We start from the raw sequence: 17,282 nt of genomic DNA, 5'->3' as shown, positions 1-17,282 counted from the left end.
CCTGATGCTCTAAAATCTGCAGGCAAAAAAGGAAAGCCTTGGCTATCAAAAGTAAAAATGACAATCGCGTCCAATGTGCCAGGAAGGAGTACAAAATGACGTTGCGACACGCAAAACTAAACTGGGAAGAATCACATTGGCAGAACTTAATGGATGCCAGTCTGGCAAATAATGCCTATTTATTCTGGAATCTTCTTAGGGGAGCTGACGGGAATGACCCAGACTTAATTCCTAATCATATATCCAGCCAGGATTGGTTCGACCACTTTAGGAATTTATATGCTGGGACAGATACAATAATTCAGGGAGGATCTTGTGTCCAGCCCATCCTTTGTTTAACTCCTAACACAGTTGATTACATTAGCTTAAATGAAGTAGAATGAGCTATTAAGAGGATAGTACCTTCAAAAGCCCCTGGACCGGATGGTCTTCCGGGGGACTTACTACGTGCAAGTCCCAGAGATTGGGCAAAATACATCATGCTCCTAATCAATTCTATTGTCAAAGGATGCCCCATACCAGAGTCATGGAAGGGAGCCGAAGTGGTGCCTATTTTTAAGAAGGGGGCCAGGGAGGACCCTGCCAACTACCGACCGATTAGCTTGATTGATGCTATTCAAAAAGTAGTTGGCAGGGTATTGCTACAGAGAATCCACTCTTGGGTTGAGGATGAGACCATTCTTTCCCAATATCATGCGGGTTTTAGGACCAAAACCGGAACAATGGATCAGGTGTTTAGGCTGCTCCTCATCTATTGGAAAGTGGTCGTGATCGGTGGAGGCAGTCTCTACCTTGCCTTCATCGATCTAAAGACTGCCTTCGACCTGGTCCCTCGGGACCATTTATGGAAAGTTCTGGGTGAGATGGGCATGCCTCCCTTTATTTTGAATCTGCTTGTCCGACTGCACGAGGGCAATTATGCCCAAGTGAGATGGGGGTCACAAGGACAAAAAACTGACAGAATCCCAATGAATGGAGGAGTACGCCAGGGCTGTATTATGGCGCCCACCCTGTTATTTTTGTATGTAAACGGGGTGGTTAGCTTTCTTCAGGAAATTCCATCTGACGCCCCGGCCCTGGCAGGGGATAGGGTACCCACACACCTCTTCGCTGACGACACTTTGTTGATTTCTAAGACCCCGGTTGGGTTGCAGAAGCTATTAGATAGGTTCCATCATTTTTGCTCTTCAAGGGGGTTGATCATTAACACCATGAAGACCAAATTAATGACATTCAACCCCTATAAGCACATTAGGCACATATTCTCCCTGGGCGGCACACCTCTAGAAAGAGTTAGCACTTTTGATTATTTGGGTGTCCGTCTTTCTGACACAATGCAGTGGAATCCCCACATTAACAAGCTGCTCTTAAACCATTGGCACGTGGCTGGGGCAATAGGTAGGGAACATCGTCGCTCATGTAGCGGACCCGTTGCCCCAGCGCTCACGATCTATGCAGCAAAGGTAGTAAGTTCTGCCCTTTATGGTGTGGAACTGTGGGGGTTTAACAACGTCCAAGAGATTTGCAGTTCGGAACATAAGTTCTTGAGAGAGCTGGTGAGCCTTCCCCGTAACGTCCCACTTAAGCCTTTGATGAGTGACATGGGAAGACACTCTTTTAAAGATATTGCTAGATCAAGGCCATTGCTCTACTGGGCGCGGCTGCTACGAACTGCTGAACTTGCCAATTATGCCACCGCACTAAAGGAAGTAATTGGTCTGGACTGCAATCATAGGGTTAGCTGGCTTAATAATCTCAAGAAACTTGTGTTTGCATTGGGACTCAGAAGTTGCTGGGAAGGCCAGAATCCGCCCAGTAAGGACGAACTCAAAAAAGCGTACTGGCTAAGGGTTGATATGCAGGAACTCACTAACCCAAACCTAGGGAGGATGGCAGACGAATTTGGCCAGTTCAAACAACATATATTCTTAGAGCCGTACCTAGATCTTATTCAAATCCCAAGAGACAGGGCACTCTACATTCAGTTTAGAGTTGGTTCCCTTTTGGTACGTGAGCTTACTGCAAAATGGAGCCCTCCGTGCCAGACAATCGCGGATTGCCCTTGTTGTGAGGCGTCAAAGGAGAGCGTGGCCCACCTCATGTTTGTATGTCCAGTATACTCAAGGGCTAGATCCAAGTGGCTTAAACCAATTTGCAGACAACTGGGCACCACAGCTCACATTACTGCTTTGCGGATTTTGTAATCAGATTCTAGATCTCTCCTTGTATGTGGTGTAGCAAAGTATCTTGGTTGTGTCTGGCTTATCAGATCCAAATTTCTGCGTAAGGAGGTGTAAAAAAAAAAAAGAAGATGTGAATGTACCACCCTATGTTGGCTTCCATCATTTTTTTTTTATTTTTTTTTACATTTATTTATCAACTAGTGCTCATAAACCATTAAGTATACATATGAAATTCCTTGGATCGGACACTAGCATAGTTTTGTTAACTTATTAACAAGATGATCAACTTTTCGAAAATTGTCCTTGGATCTAATGTATATACTTGATTTTATAACTGTTTTTATGATAACTTTTATCTTTTTATTTGGTTTGTATGAATTGCTTTTATGATATTTGATTATCGAAATAAAGCTATTTGACATTTGACATTTAAAAAGTACTCACTCTTCCCCCAAAACATAGCAGCCTTACCCAACAGGAAGAATTCTCATGGTGTGAGTAGGCTTCTGTTTTATCATTTAAACTTACATTTCTAAGAACTGTAATAACCGGCTTTAAACTCCGAAATGAAACAACAAGAGTGTAACTGAAGCTATAATGGAATGACCATGTTAGACCAGAATTGAAATCACTCCAATCAACTCCTAGCAGAGCTCCAATCACTTCTAATAGAATACAGGGTAAAATTTAAGATAGCATTTTTTTTAGATTACGGCCTATTCGGACAAAGATCTGTATAGAAAACATTGTTGACTCCAAAATGATATCCCTGCCAGAAACGTTTGATGAGCATCCTTACGGGTGATCCCTCAAGTCCCCTTCAATTTACAGAAACATGGCAACCTTTAATTTGGAGTGTGGGTGCCCTTCAATTGAGAATGCTCTTTAACCACACCTCTAAGATTACAACCTAATCATTTAGGAAATGATTTGAATGAAAAACTGACTCCAGGTGCGTGTGAATGGAGTATGTCAGTCTCACCTCAGCCTGCTGGACACTATACTAAAAGGGTGTAATTTGTTTGCTCTTATTAGTGTGACCCATTAATGTTATATTCAGTGCTTGAAAGCTGATGATTAGAGCCTTACATAACAACGAAAGACATAAATGTACAGCTAGCTTTAAGATAAGGTTTAGGTATAGGATAGGTGTTAGGCTTAGTATCAAATTAAACGTTAGGTAGTTTTTTCAATGTGGCATTCATCCCCAGTGTTTCTAATTTATAGTTAATGCACTGTTAAATTGAGTTTTCATCATAAAGGATTCATCATTAAGGATTTTTCATTATATTATTCTTCATTTTTGCATTTTTCGTTTTCACATAATCATAATTTCAGATTTGCTGTTATCAACACAACCCGTGTAATCATGCCATGTTCTTCAGTATCTAGTCTCATGTCTCTGCACACATCTTAATGGGATGTGCAGTCAATAATACCATCACTCTGATGCATGTTGAATTCGAGGTCATGTTCTATGATAAACATCACTGGGACAGCTTGTGAAACTTGTAGTTCCTTTCGATTATCTAGATTACAAATTGTGTTTGAGTTTTCTAAAAACACATGCTGTGTTAAAATGCAGTTAATAATCTATTTCATGAGTGTCCAACAAAGACCCAGTAGAGCCTTATTCTAGCTGGATTTCAGGATATTTATATGATACAAATGTGCATACAGCTCATGTAAATAACATGTGTCTACATAGTGAGTGGCAATTCTGAGAATCTGACATTGATCAGACCCTTCTGGACCAAAGCTGGGCATTGCTGATCTGAAGTGTTTAATGATGGGATAAGATTTTTCAGATTCTAGTGTGTAAATAATCTTCATGACAAAGTTAGGTGGAAGAAGAGGAGGCACAGGGCTATTCATTACAATTTACAACTGTCATGCTTAGTGCGTCTGCCAAAACCATAGACTGATTGCAAGCGGAGTCATTCTTCTGTTTGAGAGACTCCCCCATGCCAAGACTTCTGTCTCTAATGAATGTCTTGATCAGTGATTCTATAGCTTCAGTTGACTTAATGTACATCCCAAACGCAATCTATTCCATGACAACTTAAAATTAGTTGAATTTACCTGGACAATGTTTCAGACAAATCAATGTCACATCCCATCAAATATTAGTTCTGTATTATATACCAGATACATTTATTTGGGGAGTTTCCAGCTGCAAAGGCCATCTTCAATTTGTGTTGTCATTAAAGTAAAAAGGATAACAAAAACCTGAATAAACAACCTCTGTTCGGACTGTTTTAAAGGGGTGCTCAACATTCAGCCATTGAAAGCACCAAAACATGACCTGTATTGACCTAGCTTTATTCAGCCTTAGAGGTCACTTTGGAAGCTGCTTGTGCATCCCAGTGAGTGCTCACTGTTTTGCTGCAATGTGTGCCCACTGACAAAACTAAATTATATCACGACATACATAGTCTTAAATAGTTTCTCAGCTGGCGTTTGCTTTCTATACATTGTAAGACTAAGAACAAACAAACTGAAGACACAATTAAACGACATTGTTGTGTCTACTTCTAGGGTCACCTGGCTCCAATGTGCACATCATTGGTCAAGTTCAGCAGTTTTATCCCCCTGATGTTTAAAATATTTAAATGGTTTTTACATTCAAAAGCACTACTTTAATAAGCAAATGGACAGCTGGGTTGTTGTTGAAGTACATGCCATGCTCTAGTTCTGTTGAGACTAGAGACCCTAAAACCTGAGAATTATTTAGCATGAAGTGACGTTTTGACACAAAATGTACATTCTGGTTTCCCCCTACTTCGGAAAGAGAATACAATGCAAACCAACCTAACCTTGACATCTTTCAATTACGAATTCAGAAAATACATAAAAATCTAAAAACCCTTATCAAATTCTCACTACAGGATGACTCAGGGTCAGTAAATAAAACACTCTCCTTCCCACGCTTGGGTGCCCGCTCCTACTGTCCCCAACCAGTATGAGCTCCAACTATTTTTTAGGTCTCGCCTAGACAGCACATGTACTGTCGCAAGACCTATAGTAAACACAAATATGGAGGGTAATTTCTCCTGTCGCTTGCCATTAGTTGATTCTGGCATTGGTCTTCTTATCTGGCTTATGGTTGGGTTTTGATCCCATACGTCACTTCCGTTTTGACTCTGTTTTGCAGGAAGCAGCACGACCAACTACAGTTTAGCTCCACTGCTGGCTGTTATCTATTAATTTAGGGACTACTTGTTTTCTTTGCTGCTCCCGATTTTGTACACTGCCACCGCTGGCACATCTGTGGGGAGGCACGCATGACTCCGGCTCAGGCAAATGTTTTGCTTCTTAGCAATGCAGACTGCTTCCTGTTGTTGTGAGTTTAGATTCCACGTGCTCGGTGCGCCAGTAAATTCTGCAGGGGCTGCCATTAGTACTGACTTCACCTGCCTCTGCCCCGCGTCTTCCATTAAGTCTGATGGCAATCCCTGCCGTCGAACACAGTCACAAATGGGGCTAATTAAGCTGCAGCCCGCGAGCCGGGTCAGACCTTCGGGAAACGTTGAAACTAATGATTGATGGGAGATTTAGAGGCGAGGAGTCGTCACTTCGGTCTTTAACTGCAAAATAGAATTGCATTTTAACAAACCTTCCAATTCTGAAATACTACATTTATAACCCAATTATCCGTGAAAAGAGGACTTGTCATAAAATAACCGTCTTCCTTGATTCTTCACACTCATGGGACAGAGCCGCTGTAACCGCGCAATGGCCGCAGTGAAAGGGTGAATAACTGCAACCGTACCCATTTACAAACACAACAGATAGACTGTATTATCAATGAAAGCAAGTGAGGGGGACATTCTTCTTTCAATCTACTTCTTGGGTTCGGAGTAGCGTGCTACTCGCCGAAAAAGCGATTTGACTCCTCGTCAGGGGTAGTAAGCGCTATATAAATTCAATTACAATACAATACTGTCAAAAGAGAAGCAAAGATTTGTATGTGTGGGCTATTTCAGCTCACCAGTCAGATTTCTTTTAAGCATATCACAATTAAACTTTAAATATGAGATGTTCTTTGTGAAATGACTGTATTTCGAATTAGTCACACGCAAAGTGTCTGGACTAGCTTGTCCATTCACATTTAATGGGGTTGGCTGAGCTTTGGGAGAAGTTGAAACCTGCCATAATAGTGGTAAAGAACATTTTGAGAAATATCCCTAAACAAAGGGAGAATGGTGAGAGATGTAAACCTAAACAAGCATTTGCAATGCAATAGGTCTCACATTTACGCGAGTTTACGCTATTGGCATTGTAAATGACAATGCCTTTTATTTATGTTTTAAAAACGAAAACAAAAATAAAAGGCATTGTTATTTGCAATGTCAATAGCTCAAACTCGCGTAAATGCGAGACCTATCGCATTGCAAATGCTTGTTTCAAATTCGACAGCGATCTGCAAAACATTATGAAACTCTCTTCCCCGTTCTGCAGAGTGCTCTACTTCTCCTCAAAGCTAGATCCAAAGGTTCTCATTACAGGACGGGACGAATATGGGGGTATTGCCATTACCCAGGGAGAGGTATTTACCTTGTGTGGTAAATACCTCCCTTACTCGTTATTCAACTTCAAAATGAGGTATGCCACACAGAAACGTATTTTACCACCCAGAATTCTGCATGCTTTGTCTTTTTTGTGGGCCTTGCCCACCGATAAATTTGGACAGGTTTAACTTGCCAGAATCTTTCATGGAAAAACTGTGAAGGTGTTATAATTAATTAACGCACAGCTGATAATTTTGATCCCAACACACACCTTTGCTTGCAGAGGGATCTAAATATAGCCTTTAACTTGTAATGAGGGCCACTGTCTATTTTATTTCCTAAATTAAATCTATAATAAAATATGATTTCATAATTTTAAAATATTAAAATATTTTGAAACATGAACGGTTAAAACTAAGTTTTTTCACTCAAACTTCCTTTCATAGGTAATACAATTGCTTCAGTAATTTCCTAAAATTATGTAAGAGCGTGCTTCTTGATTTAGTGTATAAGAGAGAGCAACAGAGGAGCTGAAACAGCAGCCAGTGATAGTACTTTGTCACGCAAAGTAAAGTGATAACAGCCACATCTCTAAAAGCAAACGTGCCACATATGCTGCTTGGCACACACCTCAGTAGGCGTCTAGTATTACTTTGTCATAAGACTCGCTCTAACTGAAACCGTTTGAGTGCACACATTTTGAAATACTTCTTTACCTGTTTTTGTCGTGGATTTTAAGGATTTCATGCGTTTGTTGAATCAGCTGTTTTTCCAGCTTGTAGGTAGACAGCGAGTTCTCCAGCAACTGGATTTCAAGCCGTGATGTTTGATTAAGCACCTAAAATATAATCACAATTTTAACATTTTTCAATAGGAAGAAAGAAGGCACACATCATTTCTTCTTAATAATCTTAAATCATCCATATATTCTGGAAGAACATTGCTAATATAACAGACACCAGTGGGTTCATATATACTTGTGAGTTAGTGCCAACATAGATATCAATGAACTGGTGCAAATTCCATTTAAACGCAGTTTAGCACTAACACATATTTATGGGGTCATTTAGACCCATAAGTTTGCATTTGTGCAGTTACCATCAAGCTTTACATGGTTGTAATTTCCCCCTAAAAACTGTGCCTAATGGGTAATATCAAATGGTAAACAGAAGGAAATGCAGTTGCACAGGTTCATAGGTTGTTTATTTGATCATGTTTCATGATATGCACATGAGTGGGTGTCATGTGGAGGCAGAGCCTGGGAGGGGGAGCTATGGCGGAAGGAAGGCACACTCACTTTCCCTGGGGCTTTGGACTGGTCCTGGCTGTGGATTTCTACACTGGATGAGTGCCATTAGAGTCTGTGACATCAAGCCAGCATTGGATGCTGTCATGCATTCAGCGCAGTGCACCTGAGTGCGGATATCACACACACTGGCACACAAACTGTTAGTGATCATTGGAAGAAGCCCTCCTACCAACAAGATAGTTGATAGTTACAAGTACCGCACAAGTAAGAAGGGCAATCAGTGACCATTGTGGAGGGAGATTAAGCCCAAAGCTCAAGCCGACTCTGGCAGGTAATGCCGCTCTGTGCTCTTGGAGTCAGATTCACCAAATGCTTTCTGTAGCCCAAACCATATGTGCAGCTCCTCTGAAGTCAGGTGCCTCGCATGGCCAGTGTTATACCATGATTAAGATGTGGGGTGAATGAGTATAACACCCAGGAATAATCTCTTGCCTTGTTCTTTCTGGGTGAGATACGTTTGCATTGTGGATGCCAGTGTAGTACAAGTTCTGTGTATTGGTGTGAGTGGGGGTCGGGGAGTAGGAAAGCATGCACTAATACTTACCGTGCTGCGTGAGGGCAGATTTCAATTTTTGATGGCTATATGTTATCTGTTGTCGTTGTGTGTGAGGGAAAACATACACTGCTGTTTTATTTGGTGTGTATGGTCTAAGGGCAAAATGGACGCTTGCACCCTTTCCACTGGCACCCAGCACTGCCCTACGCTTCACCATGCATGGTCTCCCAGAACCCAGCTCTACCTTCCCTTGTCACTCTTCAATTTTCTCACCTGCACCCTACATGGCACCATTCACACTGCTAATTCTTTACCACAAATGTTGCACCAGTTTATGAGTCCTCACTCACATAACAGGCACAACACTCACAGCAGTAGTTTTCATTTATATACCACAAAGAAAAGTTACAGGGCAAATAACATAAATGTATGATATCTCAGACACAAAAAAGGCATAACATGCAGCAGTAGTGCTTGTGAGAAATAAGCATCCGGTACCGATGCCTTATCTGCAGTGTATGTATTATTTAAGATTACTGACATCTTCTGAGTATACAAAATCAAAACCAATTGTCATTCCCAAGGATTGTTAAGGGATATTAGAAGAAACATTCAAATGAAGAAATGGGTAAAAAGCTTCCCAGTGGTGTACCACAAAATTATGGGCCTCCTGAAGAATGAGGGGCCCTTGCGTCTCCCATATCTCACAGAAATTCAATGAAGTGGTCCTGGATGGGGGCCCTCCGAAGGAATTGGGGGCCCTTGAAGGGGTGGAAGCCCCCTGCACTGCAGGGGCTGAAGGGCCTTGTGTTATGCCTCTGGAGATGGCAGGGGAAAAGAACGAGATCCTGACGAAGAACAAGTAAATTGGGACAGAGAACAGTCCACAAACCAATAGAGTTAGAACACCAATGCTCAAAGTTTAATGGTACGTTAGAAGGCCCAGTAAGTAGGAGGAAGAAAATGAATGCATTTCATTATTTTGAAGATACATAAAAACATTAAATTGAAAGCAGTGCAAAATAGGATTTTAACTAAAATAGAGCTGATAAGGCAAGATAAAACCACTATGGACCTAACACATGTGGACTACAGGAAGAATTTACGAAATGGATTAAAAGTACTGACCAGATTCACAATACAATGAACTTGAAATTAATAGTGCAGTGAAGTAACCAGCACCACAGAGTTACAAGCGAGCACCAGATGAAAAGAGATGGTCCCTATGCTCAAAGCGGGAGTGCAGAGAAGGGGTAGAATAGACAAAAAGTTGAATGTTGCTCCTGAGCAAATTGGCATGCAGGAAAAGAGAGCAGAATCATAAATATGCAAAAATTGCATGGGGGTCACCAAACTTGCAATTTTGTCAAGATATCTGTGCTTTCCAGGATCCTGCAGGAAATTACCACCAGGAACCCCTCACATTTATCCTCGTTCCCTGCTATCTTTGCAGAAATATATTTTAATTATATTACTGGAGCCTCTATATTTACATGGCCAGGAATGGTTGAGGGATGTGGTGTAGGGCCCTCCTAAGGTAACGCCAGTGCATGATTGTCTTCCTCTTGTGGAGGAGGTCACTGTGTCTGCAAGACCCAGGACCTGTGTGATAGCTATAGTTCTCATAGAAGAGTTTGTTGTCATCGTGAATCCCCAATACGAGATTGGGTGACCTTGGACATCAACGGGCATAGGTACTTACATTTCACACAATGCAGGGCATATCAGATAAGATAAGGCACATTTCTGCTGACTCCTAGTGCTGGTGCACTGTGTGCTGCCTAGCGCCAACCGAGGCAAGGGTTTCTGCATTACAGGCAGAATTGTTTTTGTGCAGGAAGGGATATCTCCTCATCATGCCTGCTTCAGGGAGGCATAGCTTTTTGGTGCAACCCCAGGTTTACTCTTCTTAATAAATCTGGGACTGTGTCATAATCCATAGGTGGATGCATAGGAATGCCCATGCTCCATACAAGGAACACATCCCCAAAGAAAAGTAACATTAGGCAGTGCTATGTGCTGCTTTGCCTTACTTTGTATTTATGAAACCACGAAAACTGGCATTGCATGGCTTATTAAATATCAAAAATGTATTTTCTGTCAGACAGCACCATAAAAGTTTGCAACCTGAATGCAAAACCTTAGTAAATCTGGCCCCAATGTCCGAGAGCACAAAACAAAATTAAAAGGAATTCAGTGGACGTATAAGCAGACACAACCAGCATGTACAAAAGATTAACATTTCTAATATACACACTGATTAAGACAAAAAAGGGAAAAAGTGTTGGTAGAGGCACAGTTTTCTTCACTGAAAAGCTAACACTACATTGCACAGCCTATGATGCTTTAATGCTCAGAAAGCTCAGATGATATAGTCAAAAGATGAAAATATTTGAAAATGACAAAGATTTGAAACCATAAACAACATGCATAGAGCAGCTGAAAAAAAGAGTTAACAAATTTACATTTACAATTGTCCAGAAACACATTTTTTAAAGCTAAAAGTATTTGCACCAAACTGCACCATTTTCTATTGTTATTCCAATGGTCACGCATAATTAATGATTTAAGTGTCTCGATTGATATTGATCAGGTGTCTGCACTTTCTAATAGTAGAATATTAGGTGTAGGATAATAACTTAAGCTATGGGGCAAGAGAAGCAATGGGCCACATGTGTGAAACCATTTTGCATTCGAAAATGGTGAGAATCACTACATTTGACGATTTGCAAATGCAAAATAGCCTTTCAAGATGTATGAAAGGCTAGTAGTTGACATTTTTGTGATTACCTAGAATTGCGAATACAAATGGGGAATTGCAATATGTGATTCTGTAAGCACATGTACCAAGCATTTTTACATGCAAACTGTGCATTTAGAAAATATTATTAGCATTTACTCCAAGTCAATGGTAACCATGTGCATTTTTTTTTAAAAAGGGCATTTGTGCACTTTGCACATGCACATTTTTTGGGGGGGGAGTGCTTCATGGGGGCCTAATTTGCGATTATCAATTAGATAATCGCAAATTAGCTGATGCAAAACCATTCGCACCTATGAGCCTAAAGCCCATAGGAACGAATGGAGTAGTATTTCCTATTAGCGATTACTTAATTGTGAATGTTTAGGAATCGCTATTCGGTAATCACTATTTTCTTACATACCATTTTGCATTCCTTAAATAGCGATTACCTAACATTTGCTATTTAAGGAATGCAAAATGGATTTTTGATACATGTGGCCCTATGAAACCTGATCCCCCTCAAGTTACATTTGCAGGTGTGTATGTCCTCTTCTATGTCTTGGATAAAAGTGGGAGCAGGTCCAACCTTATGGTTCTCTATACAGGTCTAAATAGCAGGTGCAGCCTTTCTTCTGTCTTTCACCTGTCCAATAGTGTTTCAAAAAGGTCCACATTTATGCCTTGCACTAGTCTGTGGGTGGGGGTAACTCCAGCCTCCACTGACCAATAAGGAAAAAGATAAAAGGTTAACCTTACCCTCATCTGCAGGAGTTCTTGTCTGCTCAACTGCATATAATCTCACAGTTCCCTTCTCTAATTAAAACCAAGATGGCAAAATCTTTCCTCCCTTGTGAAGAGCTCCTGTGCCCACCATAGAGGTGTGGCCAGGTAAATGAGCAAACCTTCCCCTATAGTCACTCAAAATCAATTCTGGGAAAAGCTCCTCTCCCACTGGACTTGGTACCTGGCTGACTTGAAAAACAATAGAGTGGGCAGGTCCAGATGTAAGCTACATCTTCCTATGACAGACAGGCCCCTTTGAAGATAATTAAATTCGCAGTTCGGAGGACAAAGGCACCTCTCCACACCCAAGCCATTTGCCTCAGCTCCGAGAGCCACTTCATACCTAATCGAGAATCCCTTCAGCTCCCGTGTAATAGTTAGAAGCTCAGGCAAATGGGTTTCTAGAGGCTTTAGGTAAGCTGATAGTAATTTTTGTAAAGTACCTTTGAAACAATATTTTGTTACAAATTTGACTTTACCAATGAATTAGATTTGTAATAATTATTTTAAAAGCCCAAGAAGTAACTTTTTATCTGGTTTCTAGGCTATAACATTATTTATTTTTAACAGTGACTCCAAATGCTTTCTTAAAGAACAGCTAACCCTGCTACAATTAAAATAGCTTATTAGACCTTTTCACTTTTAAGACATGTTTTAATTTCAGCTTTTACACTTTCTGCTTTTAAATACCATGCACCCTGGCTTATTAGCACTTACGACTTATTAATATTTAAAAAGAGGGTTTAGGCCTGTCAAAAGAGGTTCTTTTAGCAGGTTGAATTTGAAATTTAAACCTGCACAGCCTGGCTACTGGTGACAGACCTGCAGTCATGTGTTGCATTGTCACTTTAGTGGTGGCACAATATGCTGCAGTCCACTAGTAACATTTAACTTACAGTTCCTGGGGTCACCTGGTACCTGGTACCTGGTACCATATACTAGGGACCTAGAGGTAAGTTAAATATGTCCATTAAGTGCAGACCAAATTCAACACATTTTAGGGGTCAGAGAACATACACTGGACACTAGACAGCAGTGTCCCAGTGTGCAGAGTTCAAATACGAGCATGGGGCAATAGGTCAACCAACCACTTGCTCTCTTTTCCTGCTTGTGAAGGCATTTGTTTGGTCACATGCGCACATCTGTCTGAAAAGAAGTTTGCTCCCATTGCAGGGCAAGTAGGTCAGTCCATTAGTTTTCCTATTTTCCTTAATTAGAGGTCCTGTTCATTCCTTTCCTTTTCTTTTTATTTCCATTTTTAGAGCATACTACAACTCCCCATTCAGTGCTAAAGGGCCACTTGCTTGCCCCTCATTTCCTCTGTAGTGCACTGCATGCTACATGGACACTGCCTCTAAACCAGGCAACCATAATGGATTAATGGAGGAGTGTTGTCCATAGTGTACCATTGTTATACCATTTCAAAATGGCCCATACATTGGTTCTAAATCTGGCATTCAAGCTGTACATGTTAAAACAATGATACTCTATATACAATACCATTACAAGATGATTATTTCAAACATATGCCCACCATGTTTAATCAACAGCATGTTTTCCTTTTTCCACTTTTATTCTATCAATTTATCTTGCATATGCTGTTTAGTTTGTGTGTGTGTGTTTTATTGTTTTGTAAGTAGGTGAATGCAAGAATGAGTAAGTTGCTCGATTAATGTATGGATGAGTGTAAAAATGAGAAATAGAATCCATGTAAAATTACTTATTGAGTGCCTAAGCCTACATTCAATGTTAAGCCAGATGTATTGGCATTGCCTAGGCTTGCTCCAGTTATAGACTGGAAAGCAAAGGCCTTTAACAGTGCACTCATTTCTAACATACCTACTTTTCCCATACGTTTCACAATATTTGTAGATTGAGCTACATTTCCTATCAATGTCAACAGTACACCACCTGCACAATGCATGCTGGGGGCATAATTACATTTCCAATCTAACAGAATCACAGGCATCCAGGATCATGATACAGGTCAGTAAATTATTATAACAAATAACTCAAAATAAACACAAAGTAAGGGGTTATTTTATTTCCCAATTGGTGGAGCTAGAATGGTGCTGTTACAATGAGTCTAGCTCCCCAAATGTAACATGTTTAGTACACTCTTAACTACTTGCATTTGTCAGAACATTGTCAAAGTGATATATTTAATTACTCCTCACAAGAGGAAGCATTATATGATGCCTTGTCTGCAGTTCAAAGTCAACTACCCACCCACAAAGTCTGACATTTACATTATGAAACATGTTTCTTTTACCCACACCAATGTTAGTTTATGGGTCACAAATGCAGGTGGCCTGTAGTTTGAGAAGGTGGCCTACACTCACATTTGGAGAAATTACTAGCCATTATAGAAGAAAACATTAACATCTACCAGTACTTTTTGAAGGACTAGAAATATATCCTTCTTCCAACTCAGCAGCAAGTGTGTAGCATAAATACAAACAACTTCTGCAAATCAAGCTGCCCACACTCAATTAAACAGATATTTACTTAGAGGCAAACAATGGCCAACTGATATGAACTCAACCCATGCCATAAAAGATACCCCACCCACCTGGATGAGTTGAATTCCTTTCTGCCGCACAATATGAGGGTTTATATAAAATACTATGGATAGTGAGGCAGGCCAATAGGTAAGTATAAATTCCGTGCAGTCAGTTTTTTCCTGCACTTCCTAGAGAAACATGCATAAATGATACAACTTAGTAGAAAGAGGCTATGTGGTATCACACTTACCCTTATTTGGAGATAAGGCTCTAGCTCAATCCTCAGAAGTACATGGAGTTTCTTGCCCTTTTACCCCATACTCATAATTAAATCAAGACCAGGAAAATCCTAAGAGCTATATTATCAAGGAACGGCGATAAGATTATCGCCACTTTAGCAGCAGCAAAATGCCGCTTAAGCGCCGATAATGGGCTTGATAATATACCCTTGTGCATTCCCATAGAAGCACAGGTTCTGGTGTGAATTCATTTTGGTCAATGACTGTGATGTTTCTAATAGACCTCAATATCAATAACTGGTACAATACCAATTGGGACTGTTCAAATGGGAATGTCCCCCGTGTGGTAAACAGGTGTGTACTGCTGCCCTAAGTGACCATTGTGTGTGATATCTGGCAATTTGGATTTCGGGGCTAAGCACCTGCACTAAGTAGCATATGCACTGAGGAAGTGTGAGAGGATGGAGACAGGGCTGACTTTAGAAATGCTTTGGTGACCTTTTCACAGGGGATTGCTAATTAGTCCTTCCTGGGCTCTGCCTTTTTGGTTCACGGTGTGGGAATGTGTTTGAATCAGCAGATTTTGAAGTAAGAGGGGTGGAAGCCTGTAGGCAGGGGCTGCTCATTGTGTCTTTCCCTGAGTGCTTCTTTAGGAAGGCTTATGACAGTTCTGTGCAGAGGTTTGACACACCATTCTGCAATGTTTTGGATACTCATGCTTAGAGTAGTACCTGCTGTGAGAGACATCACTTTTAACAAAAACAGCATATGTTCTATAGAAAGAACTATAAATATGGAAAAAAAACATCCAAACTGATTCCTGGGCATTGACAGTGGGATCTGGGAAGCGTGTTTAAATGTGGGAACAAACTATCCCACTTGGTTCTAATTCCAGATTCTTCAAGAACAGTGCCCTTGATGAACTGCTGAGATCCAGGGCTGGTGTTTGTCACAGCCAGTCTCCCAGAGATGTGAGGACATAATCTGAATTCTGCACATCTTGCTGAAAGGGTCTGTCTGTGACATGGGAGCCTGCAGGGAAAACCATGCCTGGCCTCACAGGAGCTGACTTCAAGTGGAAGAAAAAGTACCCAGGATGAACCTGGAAGGAGGTAGCCCAAAAGAGAGGACTCTTCTTGTGAGAGTAGCTGGATTTTACCTGAGTGTGCCCAAAGGTCCCTTGATCCAAGAGCACCAAGTGTTTCTATGTTCAAGCAACGTGAGCCAGAGCAGCTCACTGCTCTCCAGTATACCCGCTCCACTACCCACCACCAATAAAGGACAATAGACTTGTGCTGAATCTCCCATCTGCTCACTGAGACTGGGGATCCCCTCCATGGATCAGAGGGTGGAAGTCAACCACCAGCATTGTCCGGATTGCAGCCAACTTTACCAAAGCCACTGTTGTTGTACCTGTACCTGTGACTGTGTAAATAAAAGGAGGTGTGACACCTTCACCTGCAAGCATGTCTTCTTGTATTTGTGGCTGTGGCACACATACTCACTGTTAAGCCTAACTAGCACCCAAGTTCCCGAGTAAGACCATCGCCTGAACTGAAATTTGACTGTAAACCTTACTACATGCTTTAACAATACCCTTGTAAAAGGGAACTGCTTTATAAAGGAAATATGGACCTATAGGTCACATACCATGGACACTGCTTATCTGCACCCATAGTGACTTCACACATCACTTTCATCTATTTTACTGTTTCTGTGTAGATAAATCCTGTAGCACCCTAAATATGCAACCTTGTGATGCTACACATTTCCTGTGTGTGGTAAATTATTTTGTTGTGAGTAAAGTACTTCTCTTTTCAATAAAGGAAATGTTATGGGCTGGACAATGGATTATTAGTACCTGTGGCTTGACTGTTTCAGCTCTGAATCTCTACCTCTTAGTCTACCTCCTTCAGGAACCTTTTACTGCTCGGGCACGCTAACTTGAGTCAAGTGTGGTAAGGCTGCATTTGACATAATTGCTGTGTAATAATAGGATTGACCCTAGAGGAAAATAACCTTAATAGCTCTGTTTGTGGCTCCACAAACAGGGTCTGTCTGAGACTCTGGATGGACCTCATTTGCATAGTCCAATGCAAATAATGCCTTCTCAGGGGCAAAAAACAAGCCGTTATCTCCATTAAAATATTTTCTTTGTTGGCAGATTACATAGCTGAGTACTGCTGGCCACTGTCCCTCATGTTTACCACATAGCGATAAAAAATTGTTTAATGTTTAACATAGTTTCATATTCCAAAGAACACTCATTCATGAAACCACTGTTAGAAATGGGGGTCTCTAGTTGGCAGAGGTAGGTACCTTTGTCCAAATAGGGAACCTTGCTTCTAGTCAGGGTAAGGGGGATACACACTTTAGATAACCCCTGCTCACCCCCAGGATAGCTTGGAACGAGCAGACAGACTTATCCCAAAGGCAATGTGTAAAAACGTTGTACTCAAAACACACAGTAATACAGTGATAACACCATGATTGAACACCACAACAAGACCAAAA

General features: G+C 40.9%; 1 protein-coding gene across 1 annotated transcript in view; it reads right to left on the bottom strand.

Moving 5' to 3' along the window:
- The window catches only part of ANGPT1 (angiopoietin 1), a 966,748-nt gene that overhangs the window by 474,970 nt on the left and 474,496 nt on the right, over positions 1–17,282 (bottom strand). The window contains exon 3 of the mRNA XM_085605097.1: positions 7,411–7,532. Within this exon, the coding sequence (XP_085461223.1) occupies positions 7,411–7,532 (122 nt within the window). The remainder of the gene's footprint in view (positions 1–7,410; positions 7,533–17,282) is intronic.

The sequence above is a fragment of the Triturus cristatus genome, chromosome 5_1 (assembly GCF_964204655.1).
Source record: "Triturus cristatus chromosome 5_1, aTriCri1.1, whole genome shotgun sequence".
Classification (NCBI taxonomy): domain Eukaryota; kingdom Metazoa; phylum Chordata; class Amphibia; order Caudata; family Salamandridae; genus Triturus; species Triturus cristatus.
The sequence above is the reverse complement of the archived record's forward strand: the minus strand, read 5'-3'. Positions and strand labels throughout refer to the sequence as shown.